General features: G+C 38.1%; 1 protein-coding gene across 2 annotated transcripts in view; it reads right to left on the bottom strand.

Annotated features, from left to right (window-relative positions):
• Window positions 1-6,869: 6,869 nt before the first annotated feature.
• WDR37 (WD repeat domain 37) overlaps window positions 6,870-16,913 on the bottom strand; it is a 40,961-nt gene continuing 30,917 nt past the window's right edge. For both annotated transcript variants that reach the window (XM_030444884.1, XM_030444883.1), the window contains 3 exons: window positions 12,074-12,208; window positions 11,325-11,439; window positions 6,870-10,005 (listed from right to left, as the gene is read on the bottom strand). In XM_030444884.1, the coding sequence (XP_030300744.1) occupies window positions 9,874-10,005; window positions 11,325-11,439; window positions 12,074-12,208 (382 nt within the window). In that variant the 3' untranslated portion in view covers window positions 6,870-9,873. The remainder of the gene's footprint in view (window positions 10,006-11,324; window positions 11,440-12,073; window positions 12,209-16,913) is intronic.

The raw sequence follows: 16,913 nt of genomic DNA, 5'->3' as shown, positions 1-16,913 counted from the left end.
AGTGAGACTCACACACACAGCCTCAGCTGAGTCCTCCTCAAACACTCATGTGATCCTGTCCCTGGGTGTCTCTGTGCCAAATCACACCAGCTCCTGCAAAAGAAAATTGGCAGAAATATCATATCACCTTCCCTGTCCCTCCTTCTCCTCTTATCTCTCATATGCTGATTTTATTCAGGTTTTTTTCATGTTCTAGCCCCTTCGCTCACCTTAGTGACATGAGCCTACCACCTTCACACCCTCTATCCACAAGGTCCCCCTGTAATAGCACAGGACCACCACAGACCACTGGTCTCCCAGTGGGCAACCTCAAACCCCAGCTGAGCTCGTAACGGGTGGCACACAAACCCTTCTCTCTCCAGATCCTTTCCCTCTGCCATAATTCTGCTCATCCTGACCTCTCCTCTGGTGATCAACATTCAGCTGGTGCTGGAACAGAGCAGAGCTGCTTCTCTCCAAGCTCTGCCTTGCTCCTAAGTTGTTACCTTCACAGCCCCCCCTGGGCTCTCCTGTTCAAGCCAAAACTTTGTGAGGTTTTTGATTTTGCTGTTTGGTGTTTGGGTGTGTGTTGTTTTGGGGTTTTTTTGTTTGGTTTTGTTTGGTTGTTTTGGTTTGGGGTTTTGTTTTGTTTTGTGGTTTTTTTGGTTGGATTTTTTTGGGTTTGGTTTCGTTTTTTCACATTATCCATAAAGGCTGAACCTTTCCCTGTTCAGCCAAACTAAAATGCCTAACTTGACCAGTCCCTAGCAATTACAGACACTTGTTATATTTCTAAACAAGTACTTTGGGACTGTGTCTCATGCTACCAATACCCTTTGCAACCCCCCCCTTACATTCCTCCATCTTCTCCTGCCCCCACAGTTCTCACACAGCCTGGCACAGCATGAAGAGCTGGTGTGAAGAGGTGGAAGGGAAAAGAGGGAATTTGCTAAGGCTTAAGGAGCCTGAAAAGAGTGGAGGAGCAGCCTCTGACACCCATGTGCATCTTTGAGCACCTGCTCACTGTCAAATGGTTTCAGCTGTGGAGTAGGAGCAGCCCTCATCATGCTGTGCCCACAGGACATTTCAGCCACTGCTCCCTGATGGCTCTATGCATGGTTAAGGCATGATAACAATTATGATACTGGGCTGAATAACCCTAATATTCCAGGGTTTTTCCCCATTCTGGTATTTTCCCCAATTATCTTTACCTGCTTGACTCTGTTGCCACCAGAGCAAAACTCAAGGGGTTTGAATGGTCTTGCCTGATGATATTCACATTTTTCCCGTGAATGCTGGTTTTATGTGGACCACAGCTGAGGCCTTGGCCCAACTAGCACTTGGTCTTAAGCCTTTTTTTAATACACTGTTCATAGATGATCTGTTTATAGGCACTTCTTTTAAGACCTTGCCAGTGTGTTTTTCAAAAGAAAATACTGGTTTGACAAAATAAAGTCATTAAAAATATTAATGCAAACACACATCTGCATCACTGTAAGGGAGACACTGCAGTTGAGCAAGAAAAGGAGAGGAAAAAAAAAATGCAGATTTTAAAAGGGGCCCTGCCACACTGGTGCTTCTCTAACTGCAAAACCAGACTTTGCCCTGTAGGCAAACAATGTCCAGGTATTGAGAGCTGGACTCAATAATCCTTATGGGATCCTTCCAACTTGAGATATTCCATGATTCTATGACTGAATAGGAAAGAGATAGTAAATTCTTAAAAAAAAACACCTCTCCCCAAAAACCTCTTTTGGTCAACAGAAGTCCTGAGGAAGGATGGTGCACAACAGCTCTCCAGAGAGCTACCCAAGAACTCATTTCTCTCACATTCCCCCTGGTTTCTGCCACCTGCCCCTACTTGGCCCAAGTCACTTATGAAGGCAAAGCCCTTCACTTTATCTCCATGTAGCTCTATCCCTTTCTGGCACAAAAGTTACAACTGAGTTATGTGTTGTTCCATTTCAGATGCAGTAATTGACATTCAGGGCCAAGATCTTGTGCTTGCACCAAGGTAAATAAATGCTGTGCACTTGAGCACTTCAAGAAGTCATGTTTTGTTGTCAAAACCCACTTGGAGACAGAAGTCTGGACCTCTTCTCTATCACTGCCTGCTGTTACATGTGGTTTGAGACAAGATCCCCCTTTGGTAGCTTATCTGCAGATGGGCATCCTTTTAAGCACTGGAGAGATCTCAGTGCAATCCTACTCATCATACAAGTGGTTTCTCAGAAATATGACACCAGTTTGAATGATGAGGACCCTATAAATGCATGCATTCAGGTGTGATTTCCTCACTTCTGCTCATATAGGCAGAACAGAGTAGAGGGGGATTTTATTTTTATATACATATATATATAAATGGATGTTCAACTGAAACTTCAGTTTTGTTTGGGAAAACTTATACCATGACTTCTGCATGGGTGAAAAGATTTAAAAGATCAGAAAGAAAGTGTTATTCACTGATCAGTAAATAGTTCCATCTGGAACTGACAGAGTGTAGTTTCAGTTTTGCATCAGTAAATTCCAGGTAATCTTAAATAATTTGGGAGGGGAAATCATCTCTCTGGTTTTCTTATATTTAAGTAAACCATGAATCTGTGTCCAAGAACTTTTTGGTACATAAATTTAGAAACAACATAAAATACATTAAAAAATAGTATATAGTTTTCTGGAACAGGCACCTAAAATAGAGTTTCTAGATCCATATTTAGGCCCATGAATCTGATTTTCCAAGCTACCAACCACCTGTCAGATTGCACAGAATGCTGATGGGAGCTCAGCACTTCTGCAGGTTGCACCACTCAACAAAAGCATCCAACTTTTTGACACCCTTCTGGCAAAGCCACTTTTCACAACTTCATAAAACATGAAAGGTCAAAACAACACATTCTGCAATTATCCACACTTAAAAACAATCCTAATTAATAATGATATCACCACTCCCTCTATCCTTAAACTGCTGCTGAACAGTTTTGCTTTTCCATCATTTCTCTCCCTTTCTCCTGGCACTTTCAAACTCTACTTCAAGGTTTTGTTATAAAATCAACTTGATTTCAGTGGTGTTTGTTGTGTGCTGTCAGATTTTACTCTTTATCATTGTTAGGATTGCTCATCTTACTATTTGCTCAGCAGCTACAGCCTCAGAGGACACACAGTTCCACCAAAATACTCAGGTTCAGTTTTATGTCTATACAAGGCTGATCTCAGTGACATAGCAGACTTAGATAAGGTTTAAAAAAATAACAAAAATAAAATCATATTTTTGCCTTTATCCAAATTAAACACAGTCGAGGAAACAATATTCATCAAAATTAAGTGCTAAACCTGCATATGTTTAGTACACTGAATTGATGAAGTTAACCAGTTATTTATTCTCCCATCAGGTAATGGTTTAGATGAAGGCACAAAATGCCACCTTTGCACAAGACTGACACCACCTGTATTCTTAAGTGTGTATTTTGATCAAAAGTCATCGAGGCCAGCTAGAGGCAAAAGTTTCATCACCAAAGCCAAAAATAATCTTTTTACTCCCTCAGGCTTGTTAAGGAGGGTGTCAATTTGAAAATTTGAAGAAAAGGCCAGTTTCACCTTTCCCATAACTAAGACCTTGATGAAAATACAGCCATATTTTCCCTGATGGATGAAGAGATTCCATATTTAATTCAGAGATTCCATAGTTAATTCAGACTAAATTAAAATAAACAAAAATAAGGCAAGCATTCACAGCATTTTGCTCCCAGATCATGCTCACACTTAAAATGCTGAGGCCTAGCCACATATTCTCAAAGGAACTGTGTAAAACAGCACACCTTCTTCCAAATCAATTGTTCATTCAAGATAATTCCAGTCCAGGAGCAATTCCCAATAAGCCACGACCTGCTCTCACACCTTGAGTTTGTAGGATGAAGCTTGTTTGTGTGTAACACTTGTAATCCTCTGTTAGGATCACAAATCCTGGGTGTGAATGCAGCAGCTACTTGAGTGATCTCAGCACGATAACAACACTGGAAACAAAGGATCAAATATACACAATTAAAACTGGATCTACATAAGCAGGCAAGTTTTTCTCCAAACCAAGAGTATGGAAACCAACAACCTAAAAATGCAAAGGAGATTTTGAACTTCTACCAGTTCCTAAGACAGCTTTTGGATACAAGCACATCCTGATATCCTTGTTGCTCAGAGATCGCAGTCCCTGCTGCTCTTCTCTCTGCAGGCTGTCCCTGACCTGTTCCCACCTCTTTTCCTCTAATCAAGTCAGGAGCTCAGGATTTATCACACAGTTTATTTCCAACTAGTTTCATCATTTGGACATACATCTCCTGACACCCACTCTGCTGTCTTGTCCTACCTGGCGCCCTAAGATGTCCCATCTTCATTCTAGTTTTTCATCCCCCTGTCTTTTTTTTCATGTTCCCCATCTGCAATCCAAATACTTTCATCACAAACTTGCCTCTAGGTTTCTGATATGAACATATTTCTCAAATAATTTTTCAAATGCTAGGTCACCATTCCTGCTTATACCACAGACTCCTTACCCTTAAGTTTGGACCTCTTCCCCATAACTCTTCCAGCATTTGAAATCATTGCCTACTCCTTTCTCTTTATGAGTTGCTCCACAGCTTAGGGGTTGTTCTCCATTCTTATTCCTTACTCCTCAGGTCACCTACAACATCACTGCATCTAGTTTTAGGGAACAGACTTGATTCAGCCTTCATTAATCCCAACCACTAATGCATAAAGCCTTCAGAAAACCTCATCATTATAAATTTGTAACTGACTATTTAAAAAAAAAAAGGAAGAAACAACAAAAAAACCCACAAACAACAACAAACAAACAACCAAAAATAAAATCAAGATGTGGATTCAAATGAAAGTCAGCTCCAAGCAACAGCACAGGGCTGACTGGAATATGGTCTCATTTCCTCAAGCTGCACACAAGGGTTTCTTCTCATTGCTGGTGTGCTCTGAAGTAAACACACAACTACATTTGTTCTACCCTGGGGAGAGGAGGGAGATGACAAATACAAGTGGGAGCAGGGAACCACACAAAACCCGTACTAAATTTTAAAGCAAATACCAACTATGGCAAGTTTTTGTGGAAGCAGGGGGAACTATGCAGTTAACAGCAGCTGGAAATGGGGCTTCAAGTAGTGCCAGGCAGCATGATTAATTAGTAGTGCTGTCATTCCAGGGTGTAGCAGGCACCAGCCAGGCTGAAAAGCACTTTCCCTTTTCAAAAAAATTCCTGCCAATTTTTAATTTTTTTTTTATTTCTTAACTCCCTTCTATTTGTGCATGCCAACACACACTTTGCACTGATTCCATTTAGAGGGAAGTCTGAATGCTTAAATTCTATGTTTAGCACTGACCTGCCCTTGAGAAAGCCCCCAAAATTATGCAAGGATCTTAAAACTGCTAATTTCAGGCACTTGGGTTAAATGCTGCAAATGCTCACCAGCCTCACCTCTTGACCACAGAGAAATTCCACATCCTGGTACTAGTGAATACAACACAGACAAGCAGTGTCCACAGCAAAGGTGCAAAACCCCACACTTCTCCAGTGGGATGCCTCTCCCACTTGCTGGTACATTTTCTCTAGGTTTTAGTCTGAATTAAATGGGATTTTCTCTGTAAGCTCCCACAAATTACTTATGTTCTGAAAGCTATGACCTGTGGGAATTAAAAAAGGTAACAGCACTACTTAAAAATAAAATATCAGAAGCCTGAATAATTTTTCTGTGTTGTACTTTGGTCTCAATGGAGCATTAAATAAAATTTCTGTGCCAGTTTAAGAAGCACACCATGCTGCATGACAGAGTGGTTCTCCTGCAGCTCTTCTTCAGGTAACAGCACAGATATCCTACTGAAACCACATTTTGTGCATACTGTAAGCTCACAGGATATAAAATATTCAACCAGGCTTCACCACAGATTCACCTTCAAATGCCCCCAAAATACAAACAGAAATGGCCTTTGTAAAGGGTGTGTAACTTAGGTCATAAGATGTAAGATTACAAGCATCAGCTGTTTAAATATGTTGCAATGAGCCCTGACTTGGTTTAAATCCTTCAATTAAAATCAACTAGAAGGGAAGGTTTGGCACACAATCTCTATCCAGCCTTCACACCAGTTATGCCACGTAGTAACTCTGGTCTTTTATTTCTGGTCTGTGTCACCAGCAACACTGATTACTAAGAGTCTTCCAGGGCACCAGAACTTGAGAACTGGCAGTGTGGCAATAAGAGATCCTGAAGCACAGAGCAGAAAACCACAGGATGCATAAAGTTCTGCTCTCAGGTACTGGCTGGGCAGTGCTCTGCCTCAGCAACCAAACCCCAGTGCCAGGGCTGACAACCACATTGAGCTCTTTGAGATTTATTTCAAAGTTGCAAAGCTTGCTGGCTTAAATAAAATGGGTGAAACAAGCAAACAACCTTTACCAGTAGAAATAATAATGGTGGGGTTCTCCCACCAGAGAAGTTTGCAATATTTTTGCTGTATTCTAAACATTTTAAAATTTAGATTTCATTTAAAGAATCAATATATAACAACTATGAAAAATTACAAGGAGACTTTTGAATAACCCACTAGCAAAAATTACAGTATTTTATCCATACAACTCTGGGGAAGACAGTACAAATGCAGGTCTGAGCACCTGTACAGCCTATGTTCTCTACTGGCAGCATGACCCCTTATTTATACAATCAAAGTCTTACTGTAGGGGACAGACCTCACCTTCTTCCAGAAGAAATGTGCCCATCAATGGCTTGGTAATGAACTTTTTGAATAGAAAAGCATGTAAAATGGACAGGAAGATCTTCTGACTACTAAAAAGGTGGAATACTAAGATTAATAGCAACCTTAATGCAACACAGAACAGCAACTTGCAAAAAAATTGAATGTTTTAATGCATTTTGAATCATAATGAAGAAAAAAAACATTTTACATCTAAAAACAAATTAGGAGAATAATAAAAAGTGGTTCCACATAACTTATAAATTCTTTTTCCAAAAAAGGTGGTTTTCACAGATTTAGGCAACAAATAAGATGTTTCATTCCAGATCTGATTATAAAGTATACACAAACTTTGTGAAAACTGACATACATTGCCTGAAAGACATAACAGCTTCATTTTGCTTCTGTGAAATTCCACACAATACTGAAACTGTAACTGCAACTCTGCTCCATTTTATGAAATGCTGGACATTGCTTAGTGCTGAAAAACACTTTTCAGAACATCCAAAGCCATGAAATGTTTCCTACATATATAGTCATTGTGGTATTATTCCCTACCATCGCTCATGTATGATTTGCTTCAGGGGAATGGCAGCCTCAGCTTAACCTTCAGTACAGTACATAAAATTAAGCTAAGTGACAGGGAAGTGTTTAGCTGATTTAAGTATTAGCCTGCTCATAAGAACATGACTCTAGCACCTTGCTTAGTTGATTTTTTTTTTTCAAAGTGAAAGTGTATCATCATCCCATTCCTGGTGCCAGAGGATGGTCCCTCTGGTGATATAAAAAGTTTGCTGCAATGATGATTAAGCTGCATAGAGTTTAATGGTCCTGTATTAAATTTGTATTAGAGAAGCTTATACAGACAATTTAGCAGGACCAAAACCAGTGACCCTCACCCCTCAGGTAATAAAAGGACAGTCATTGCTCAAGATACTACATGCAGGCCATACTGGAAAAAGTGCTCTATGGGCTGGAGAAACAATTTTCTGTTTTTTAAACAGCATCAATCTGTGTAAAGTTCTGCTACCAACTAAGAGTGAGCCCTTTTCTTAAATAATAAGACTTGCAACCCAACATCAAATGCCTTTACCCATGAGTTAAAAAACCAGGAAAACTACATGAAAAAAATCTTTGACATCATCATTTACTCATTGTTATCAGAAGACTTAAAACTCTGCAGCATCTCTCTCCAACCTCACTAGTTTTGGTATTTTAACATAATTCTGTATAAATCTTGTATCTTAAAAAAACAAACAAAACCCCAATGAGAAAACAATAATGACCTGTACTCTAAAGATACTACATTTGCTCTCCATTAAATACCTTGAGCTTTCTCAATATCATGATCCAAACCCATTCCTAGGACCCCAGCTTTCCCATAATCAATGACACATTCACCATCCCATCCCATTGCACTCCAGTGCCATTATATGTTAGTACTTTAGTTAACAGGAGAACCATCTGATGCATCTGCCTTAATGTTGTTATAAACAGTGCTGTAGAGGACATGAGCACAGCTACAGCTTCACACAATCAAGAGCTAAAAAGTTCCTTATACTTACCCATGCCAACCCACCACAAATTCCATTATTCCCATTGTAAGAGTCCACCCCTGACGTACTGTCACCCTTTGTCTTGCACTGTGATATGTCAGACAGTTATGGGAAAGCATCTCCCTTTAGCTAAAAAGAAGTGTCTGCCTGAAGCAGCCTTTCTGTTCTTTTGAAGATGTCAGCTGCCACCTGCATTTACTTCCATAATCAACAGCTGAGGTGTGACACCACTTTGCCAGTGCAAAAAAGGTTCAGCACAATGAGGAGTAAAACCAGAATAGGATCACTAGGGAGAAAGAAGGGAGACCTATGTTAAGTACTCCCTTTTGCAACAGAATAAGGACTGCAGCAGCCTTGCCATGGCTGAGACCAGAAAGGTGACAAATGATGTTTACTTAGCATATTGCTCCATTACCTTTAAGTGTTAATTATCTTAAGGATCACATTTAGTATGATTGTCTTGCCTCTTGTGTCAGAGATAGTACTTCAGCCAGAGATCAAAAGTGCTTTTTTTCTAGGCTACAGAGTGATTCAATGTATCTTGACCAACACTTACTTTTGAGGTAGTACTCATTTACTTTGTATTGCTGGATCAAAATAAAAATACGGGAAGAGAACACAATAAAAAGTATGCTTGAAATAGCTATAGTATAGGAAAAAAAAGCCAAAAAAACCCAAACAAAAAATATAAAACAACCACCCCCAAAAAACTATTTCCTTTCTGGGCAGATCACCATAAAAGATGCAATCCTTACAAAGGTCAGCTCACATTCACTGGTAAAGTTAAACTTTCATAAATGGTTTATAACAATAGCTATAAACTAAAGTGCTTCAAAATTTGCTTGACTAGTTTTCAGCAACTAGAATTGTAATATTCTGGAATTTGCTAGTATGAAATGTCATTATTTTAGAATCACTCTATAAAAGAAGGGCAGAATAAGTATTTTTCTTTTTAAAACAAAAAGAATAAAAAAAATTTCAAATAAACCTGTTAGTCTATACTCACTACAGGTTGCTTACATTTCCTTTCTCAAATCTACTATTTCTCCAGGAGCTGGAATAAAAATGGAGTTGAAGTTGCACTATCCTGAAGCCCTAAAAGAAGTATTCCAAATCAGGTGCAAACAGGAAAATGTTTACAATCATACAACTAGTGAAATTCACACTTCATTTCAAAGTTTTAGCCCTGCAGATTCTTTTTATCACAAGGCAGATATGTAAAGCCATGGGAAAATGTAACAGACTGCTATACACTCTCTACATTAATTACAAAAGTTTCACATTTAGTCACAAACATAATGCCCTACTGTGTAACTATTAAATGCTAAATAACTTATGAACATTTATGTGCTCTATGCAACAGTAAACATATAAACCAGTGGATGCCAAAATATAAAAGTTTACACAAGACAAACTAATTAAAAAAAAATCACATTTTCTGTACAATTCATGCAAACTCTGCACAAGGCGGTAACAAGAACAACATCTGCTAAAGTCTCCACTTAAGAAAGAGCTTTTACAGCAACAGCAGACCAGTACTCAGAAAGGTCTGCAAAAGTGTAGAAGTCCATGGAAACACACAAATCCTTCCAGCATCTCATTTTTCTTGTAACAAAGCAGGAATGTTGATGTTCCAGCCAATAGCCTGACGATCAAACCCACAGGTGAAGAGGTTACATATTGGATGGTCCTCACACCAGGCTGAGCAGCACACCATTCTTCTGTGGCCCTGTGACAGTTCAGGAGATAGCAGTTATGATGTATTTGGAAAGTCTCTATGTCAACAAGTTATCCCAAAATGCAAACCTGTTAATGCTCACACTACTTTTTACAAATGACACTTGAGAATCCTAAAGGTCATTGTTAATTTCACCTGCATGGTAAATCTTTGTTACAGGGAGACCCATTAAGTCCAGCACCACAGCCATAATGAGAGAAGCATACAAAGAGGTGCATCAAAACTTTTGAGTTTTCCAATGTATGTTTGCTATCTAATTACATTTTTATTACAAAAGTAAATTGAATTTTCATTTTAGCTTTTTATTTATAAAGCAATGTTTAAATGCAGAACTACTTGCTGGCAACTACTTTGTTATAAGCCTGCAAAATTAGATGTCCATCACATTCATAATTCAGAAATGGTAATACCATAGCAGGAGGAATGCTATACTGAGGAAACACAACACCTCATCTATTGTTCAAGTCTAAAAGTAAAAAAATACCCCAAAGAGGATTCTGACCAGTGTTTAATTAAAAAAAAAAAAAATAAAATCTGCCAAATAACTGCCATGATTTCAGCAGTATCAGCCTGAATTGAAAGGAAAAAAAAAGAAATCAAGAATAAGCATTAGACTAAAAAACCCACCAAAACTAGAAAAAGACTTAAAAGACTAATCAGAGTCCTAAAAAGCTGTTGAATCCACCCAAAAAGGCCTACGAAACTGGTATAATCCGATTAATTTTAATAGTCTAATTTGCTCCATTGGCTGCCATGACAAACAGCACCACAACTGCATGAAACTTGATGGCTGCTGTAAGGAGTTGAGTATGTGTTAACAAATATCAAACGTCTATGTTCATAAGCAAAAAAGAAAAAAAAATCAATCACCAAATAATAGTGAGTCTACTTTTTTATGGTTTTTATATAACAAATTAAACACTTTGTGACTGAAAAAAAACACAAAAGCCATTAAACCTTGTACTCACTTTTCTGACACAGTTCACATCAAGACATTAAAACATATTTGAAATGCTCTTGCTTATTTTTTTCCATTTCATAGAGAAGGAAGGCATTATTTTCACTTGAGTAAGGATAAAAATTATGACTAAATTGTTTAAAGATTCATTTCATTTCCAATTCCAGTAAAAAAAAAAAATCAGAATATGTTACTTATTTGCATGTTGACCATTTTCAGTAACTAACAATAGCACATTTATACAAACAACCATCTTTCAGCATTTGTTCAGCTTTTAAGCTAGAGACCAAATCCTAGTTTTAACCTTGCAGGAAAGAAGAGTCATGTTTTAGGGCTATAAATGTTCACTCACCTGTCTGTTGCTGCGGGGGAGACGCGCTAACCGCACTCCTGACATGTCAAATAATCTCACCTGGCGGTTGTCATGTGGGAGGGCAATGATTCTTTGGCCAACACACACATTAATCCTGCAGAGATGAGACAAAAATAAGTTATGTACAAAACACAGAGCCTGGCTAAGGGAACTTGACAGTACAAGTTTAAGCTTACACGAAATCACACAGCTGTATTTTTCCTGATTAGAATAAAAAAACAAAGAAGGATTAAACCATTAAGTTGTTTTCTGTTGTATTAGGTGCTCAAACAGCCTTATCATCTGTACCTCATATTAAAAAAAACCTCAGAAAAGCAATACAATGCACTGAAAATCATAGTGAACTACACCTGTATTTTGTTAAACCACTTCAAACCTTTTCAAAATCTCAACTTAAATTTTAGAAACTAAAATGAAATGTATATTCAGTGAATTAATAGATTATTTCAGTTCAGAAGGACCTATAACAATCACCTAGTCCAACTGCCTGACCTATTCAGGTCTGACCAAATTACAGCATGCAGCTAACACTGGCAGGGTTGGGGCATCAACCACCTCTCTGGGAAGCCTATTCCAGTATCTGACTGCCCTCTGCATAAAGAAATGCCTCCTAATGTCTAATCTAAACCTCCCCTGATGCCACTTTCAACCATTCCCATACATGACAGTAAAGAATTAATAAAGAAAGTGTGAAATAAGGAAAAATAGCATCTCAGAGATCTGCTTACCTGTTGACTGCAGAATCTGTACGGATTGTTGCAATAGGAGACCTCATGTTTTTCAAATCCCAAACTTTTACAGTACGGTCATCACTTCCAGAAACAACGTTGTCTCCCACGGTGAAAACTGCAGATGTCACAGTGCTAGACAATCAGGAGGAAGAAGGATGTCAAGCTCCACAATTCTTTATTAAACTAGCATCTAATTTAAATTTCTCTTTTCTGTCCCTATGTTTCTTTAAGAATATGTAATTCGGTTTGTTTGGTTTTGTGTTTTGTTTTTTTAAAAAAACAAAGCAACCTGAAATATTGAAATTTCAAGTGGGTATTTTAGGAAAAAAATATTCTTACAAAAAGCCATGTCACTTAAGGTATACAGGACTTGTCTGACTGGCCCAAGTGCTAACAAAAGAAGCCCAGCCCTGGGGAGTCACTCTGGAGGCATACCTCATATTCCACTAATCCTAATATGAGCTAAGCGTGTCCAGCCTGGGAACATTAATTCATTTTTTGAAGTTCAGTAGGCTTATCAGACAACTAAAACTGAATTAGTAGCATACAGTACAATTCTTCCTTTCAAGTGTTCTAAGATTAGGAGTCAATTTCTTTTGCTTTCCATACAAAGACTTCTGCAGAACCATCTCAGGCATTTGTCATTCACAGTGGAGTCACTGAACAGTTACCTATCTGAGATGTATCTAAAGCTATTTTGTACACACATCTAAACACACTGTAATATGTACAGAGAACCTCCACTAGTAAGAGCTACAACAATCTAGTAATTTCTAATTGTGATTTCCACTCATAGTTTACAAGTAGCTGAAGTATGAGCATCAGATAAAAAAAGGCAAGGAGCAGCACAAAGAACAACCAGACAGTTCTTCAAACTTTACCCCCTATGTGTATAAAAGCACAAGGGCAGCCAGAGAAAGACTCCCAAGAACATTTCTAGCAATTGCAAGTGCAACATGTTACTTCCTGAAGAGAAAGGATTTTATTTTAGAATTGTATTACTTTTGTATTTCAACTTTCAGAGAGCTCATTCTTGCAGAGCTCCAATGTCATTCTCATGATGAGCTAATTTTTAAAAAAACTTCTACCTATTATTTTACATTAACCAATTAAAGCTTTTATACTACTTTATTCATTTCAGTACTGTGTGAATTCCCAACTCATAACCAGTTATTTCCTGCCCATACAATATACTAATGCAGTATTTTTGTCCCTCCCTAAAATCATAAGGGAAGGCTTCTCAACTCTGGTTCTACAGATTCTGTTTAATGACCTATCTTGTACCTTGGGTCATGCACATCAGTTTCCTAGAATTTAGTAATTTTAATTTAAGTTGTCAGTTGTTAATGTCACTTTAGTTATTCTGTAGAAGTTTGAATTCATGTTCTATCCATGCTGCTGATTGAGATTAGCAGTAGCCAGGTCACAATGGACCAGTTTAAGCAAGCCTCTTAATTTAAATTGACACCAAATTAGGTTTTAATTAAGATGAAGGCCCACTTTATTCATAATACCAAGTTTCCTAATGCATTATTAGAATGTAGTGAAGCTACCAGAGAGATAATTCCAACAAGAACCAAAGAGGTCTTCACCTAACCTTCTGGACCTTGTGAACCAAAAGTCAGAAAGTTAAAACACACATAATAGCCACAACTGATGAGTCTCCTTTGCATTTGGCAAGAAAACTCATTCTCAAAGTCAAGTTACTGCAGAATACAGTTATGTTCTTAGCACAGAGCTCTTCTTCCATCTGCCTGACCTCCATTAATATAACCAATGTCTGCACTTCTCACTAGGTTTAATACAAGCTGCAAAATACCTCAGTAAAATTTTTAGATACCACCATAGCACATTTGAAACAACATTTCTAAATTTTAAATCACTATTACATCTCCATGCCTTGCACATACATTAGGAGACTTCCTTGTACACAACAGTATTAAGGAATTCAAGTCACAGAAAAGCTCTGTTCATTCAGTAGTCTGTTACCAACACACAAATCTGATCTGTTTTCCCATCATACATTTTATTCCAATTACAGCTGGCACATGTTGTGAAACTGTCTTAAAATAACCCTCCAATTTTGTTTTTTGTGGGGTTTTTTGCCTAAAGTTTTTCAAAACTTTAAACAACTTTCCAGCTTCTTTGATCGCATTTTGTTTCTTTTTATCACTTATCACTGTCAAACATAGTGAAGTTGCTTTGACCACAAAGTTCTCATTCTCAGACACACCACTTTTCAAATTAAAACATTCAAGACTATCTCCACACGAACAGAATACTGACACTCTAAGTTACCCCGACATTACTGCTCCTGCAAAAGGAAAAAGACCGAAAAAACAAAACCCTGTTTTGCACTGTTTCCAGTTTAATTATTCATTCTCGTACTACTGGGTACAATAAGAAAAAGTTTGTTAAAAAAAAAATGCAAGGAAGTTCTGCTTTCTCTAGTGACTAGCTTTATCTGGTGACTAGGCAAGTGGTAGAAAGGCAAAGGGAAGGCTGCTAGGCTGTTTTCAGTGACATCTTAAAGGGTGGCTCTCACAAAATTGACAGTTCAGAGGAGCGTTAGCAGCACTTTATTGTCACCTGAGTAAAGACCAGGTGGTGGTTTTTTGTTTGGTTTTATTTTCTGAAGTGGAACATATTAATATTTTTAAAAACACAAACATTTAAATTAAATGCAAATGCTGTGCTCACAGGTTTTCTTATGCAATACAGATCATGCTTTGTCTCCCCTGCTGTCCCAGACTGGGGCATCTTTTAAGGTGAGACAGACACATCTCATCTGTTTTGTTGTTTTTAATAATCAAGACAAAATAGCCACTTTTTACATAGAAACTAAAACAAGATTTTAGCCCAATAGAAATGGGAAGGTGAGAAGAAAAGGAAGCAAAGTTTGTGTGGGAAGAAAGAAGTTGGCAGAGCAGCCAGTATACAAATAACCTTTCAAAAGTATCACCTCCCCATATCACAAAAATTACAAGACCCATTTCTCTGTTTTCATGGAGCTATTTTTACTTTATGTTATTACCACTCATCAGTTTGTTCTAACGCAGCTAAAACTGTGGTTAACATCCCCTTGACTAAATTAATAAAAAAGTGTCAACAAAAGATCATGAGACCCTTTGTTAATGGAATGCTAGAAGACATTAGGTTTTTAATAACTCAAAAAGATGACAGGTATTGTAGGACATTACACACACACAAAAAAAAATATAAAGCTGGCAAAGAGGAAGCTGTCTTGTGCCACTTCAAACTGTGGGTCCCACAGGGAGTTTGGTGTGCTACAACTATTCTCCAGAAAAGCTTCAGCCTCCGCCAAACCCCAGCAAAACTCATTTATCTTGTCATAGGGAGCAGCCGAGCGTGTACTTCCAGCTGACAGCGTGGCACTTCCCCACCACACACCACTGCCTGGCCTCCAACATCCTGCTCCCTCTGTGGGTCTCAATCAACAGAAATACTGTAGTGCTAGCACTCCTCATTAGGCCCAACAGCTGTCTCCCCAGTCACACTGAGACACAAAATTGTTTTGCATAACAATCTGATGAAATTTCACACATAGGGGAAGAAGAGGGAGGGGGATAAAATGTTGAAGATGTTGGACCATGAAATGCTGATGCAGAACCCTTATTGGCAATGCACCACCAAAAAAAGTTAACACTGCATTTTCCGTTTTGATTTGCAGCCTGTACTGGGATTTACCACTGAACACTGGGAGGCATTTTCATGCCTGTGGAAAAGCACCTACTCACGAGCAATGACCCATGTATGCAATGAAGTTCTTTAGAAAGAGCTGTAACACAGCCTTCAGATAAATTTATTCAGTGCACACCAAATTACAGTTAAACTGCAAAAGTTGAGTTCTTAAGTAAGCCTCTCTTATTTAAAATAGCAAAATTCAAGAACAAAACCTAAAGGATGCTGTATTTAGCACAGCATTTCCTACACAAGAGTTTCCTTTCTTTTAGGAGAACAAAGTGCATCCCTAAAACAGAGCAGTTTACAGCCTGTAGGGAAGCCAGGAGCTAGGTTAAAAACACAGACAACAGTTTGCTTATCTTAAAGGGCAACAACTGCTCTGGTCACAGGAGTCCCAGGTACCAGGCACACCAATATCTCCTTTCATTGTGCATCCAGGTTTCGAAGTGCTAGAGCCACTTGATTCCAAGCAAGCTACACTTACAATTCTTAAAGTTTGCCTGCCAATGTATCTCCAAACATCAGCAGAGCTGCTTCTTCCAACTGAAAGAACTAAGCATGAAAGAACTAACACAGAAAGGGGAGAGGGAAAATTGAGAAGTGACTGTTAACACAGAGAAGTCATTTTTCTTAGCATTCAAATCAACAGTGCCTGTTCCAGATATACATTTCATGACATTTAAAGAAAATTGCCAGCATCTCCTTTTTTATCTGTCTTAAAATAATAAAATTATACAGGATTGAAAACAATCTCTAGCTTTTATGAGAATTACTCAATGGCAAGTTAGTAAATTAGTTAAGGTGCTGATATCTTTAAAAAATCAATTCAATTACATTTCTGATTGGGTAAGAAAGATCCATTTATCCCTGCAGTATTGCTGCATAGGTTATGTAAGCTTTAGAACACCACACCATAAAATGTTACGCTCTGCTCAATAGGATACAAAGAAAAGGCCTTTGGCTATGCTCTTGCATGGGTCATTTGAAAAAAAAAAAAACAAAATCACTTCATAGTGTATAAATTCAAGAATAGAATCAAAAGCCTATCTACTGTAGTGAAGCTTAACATACTCATAAGTAACTGGACACAGATATATTTACCTACATCATCTTTAAAGTGACTGACAAACCC

Source organism: Calypte anna, chromosome 2 (assembly GCF_003957555.1).
Source record: "Calypte anna isolate BGI_N300 chromosome 2, bCalAnn1_v1.p, whole genome shotgun sequence".
Lineage (NCBI taxonomy): Eukaryota > Metazoa > Chordata > Aves > Apodiformes > Trochilidae > Calypte > Calypte anna.
This window is presented reverse-complemented; position numbering and strand designations above follow the sequence as displayed.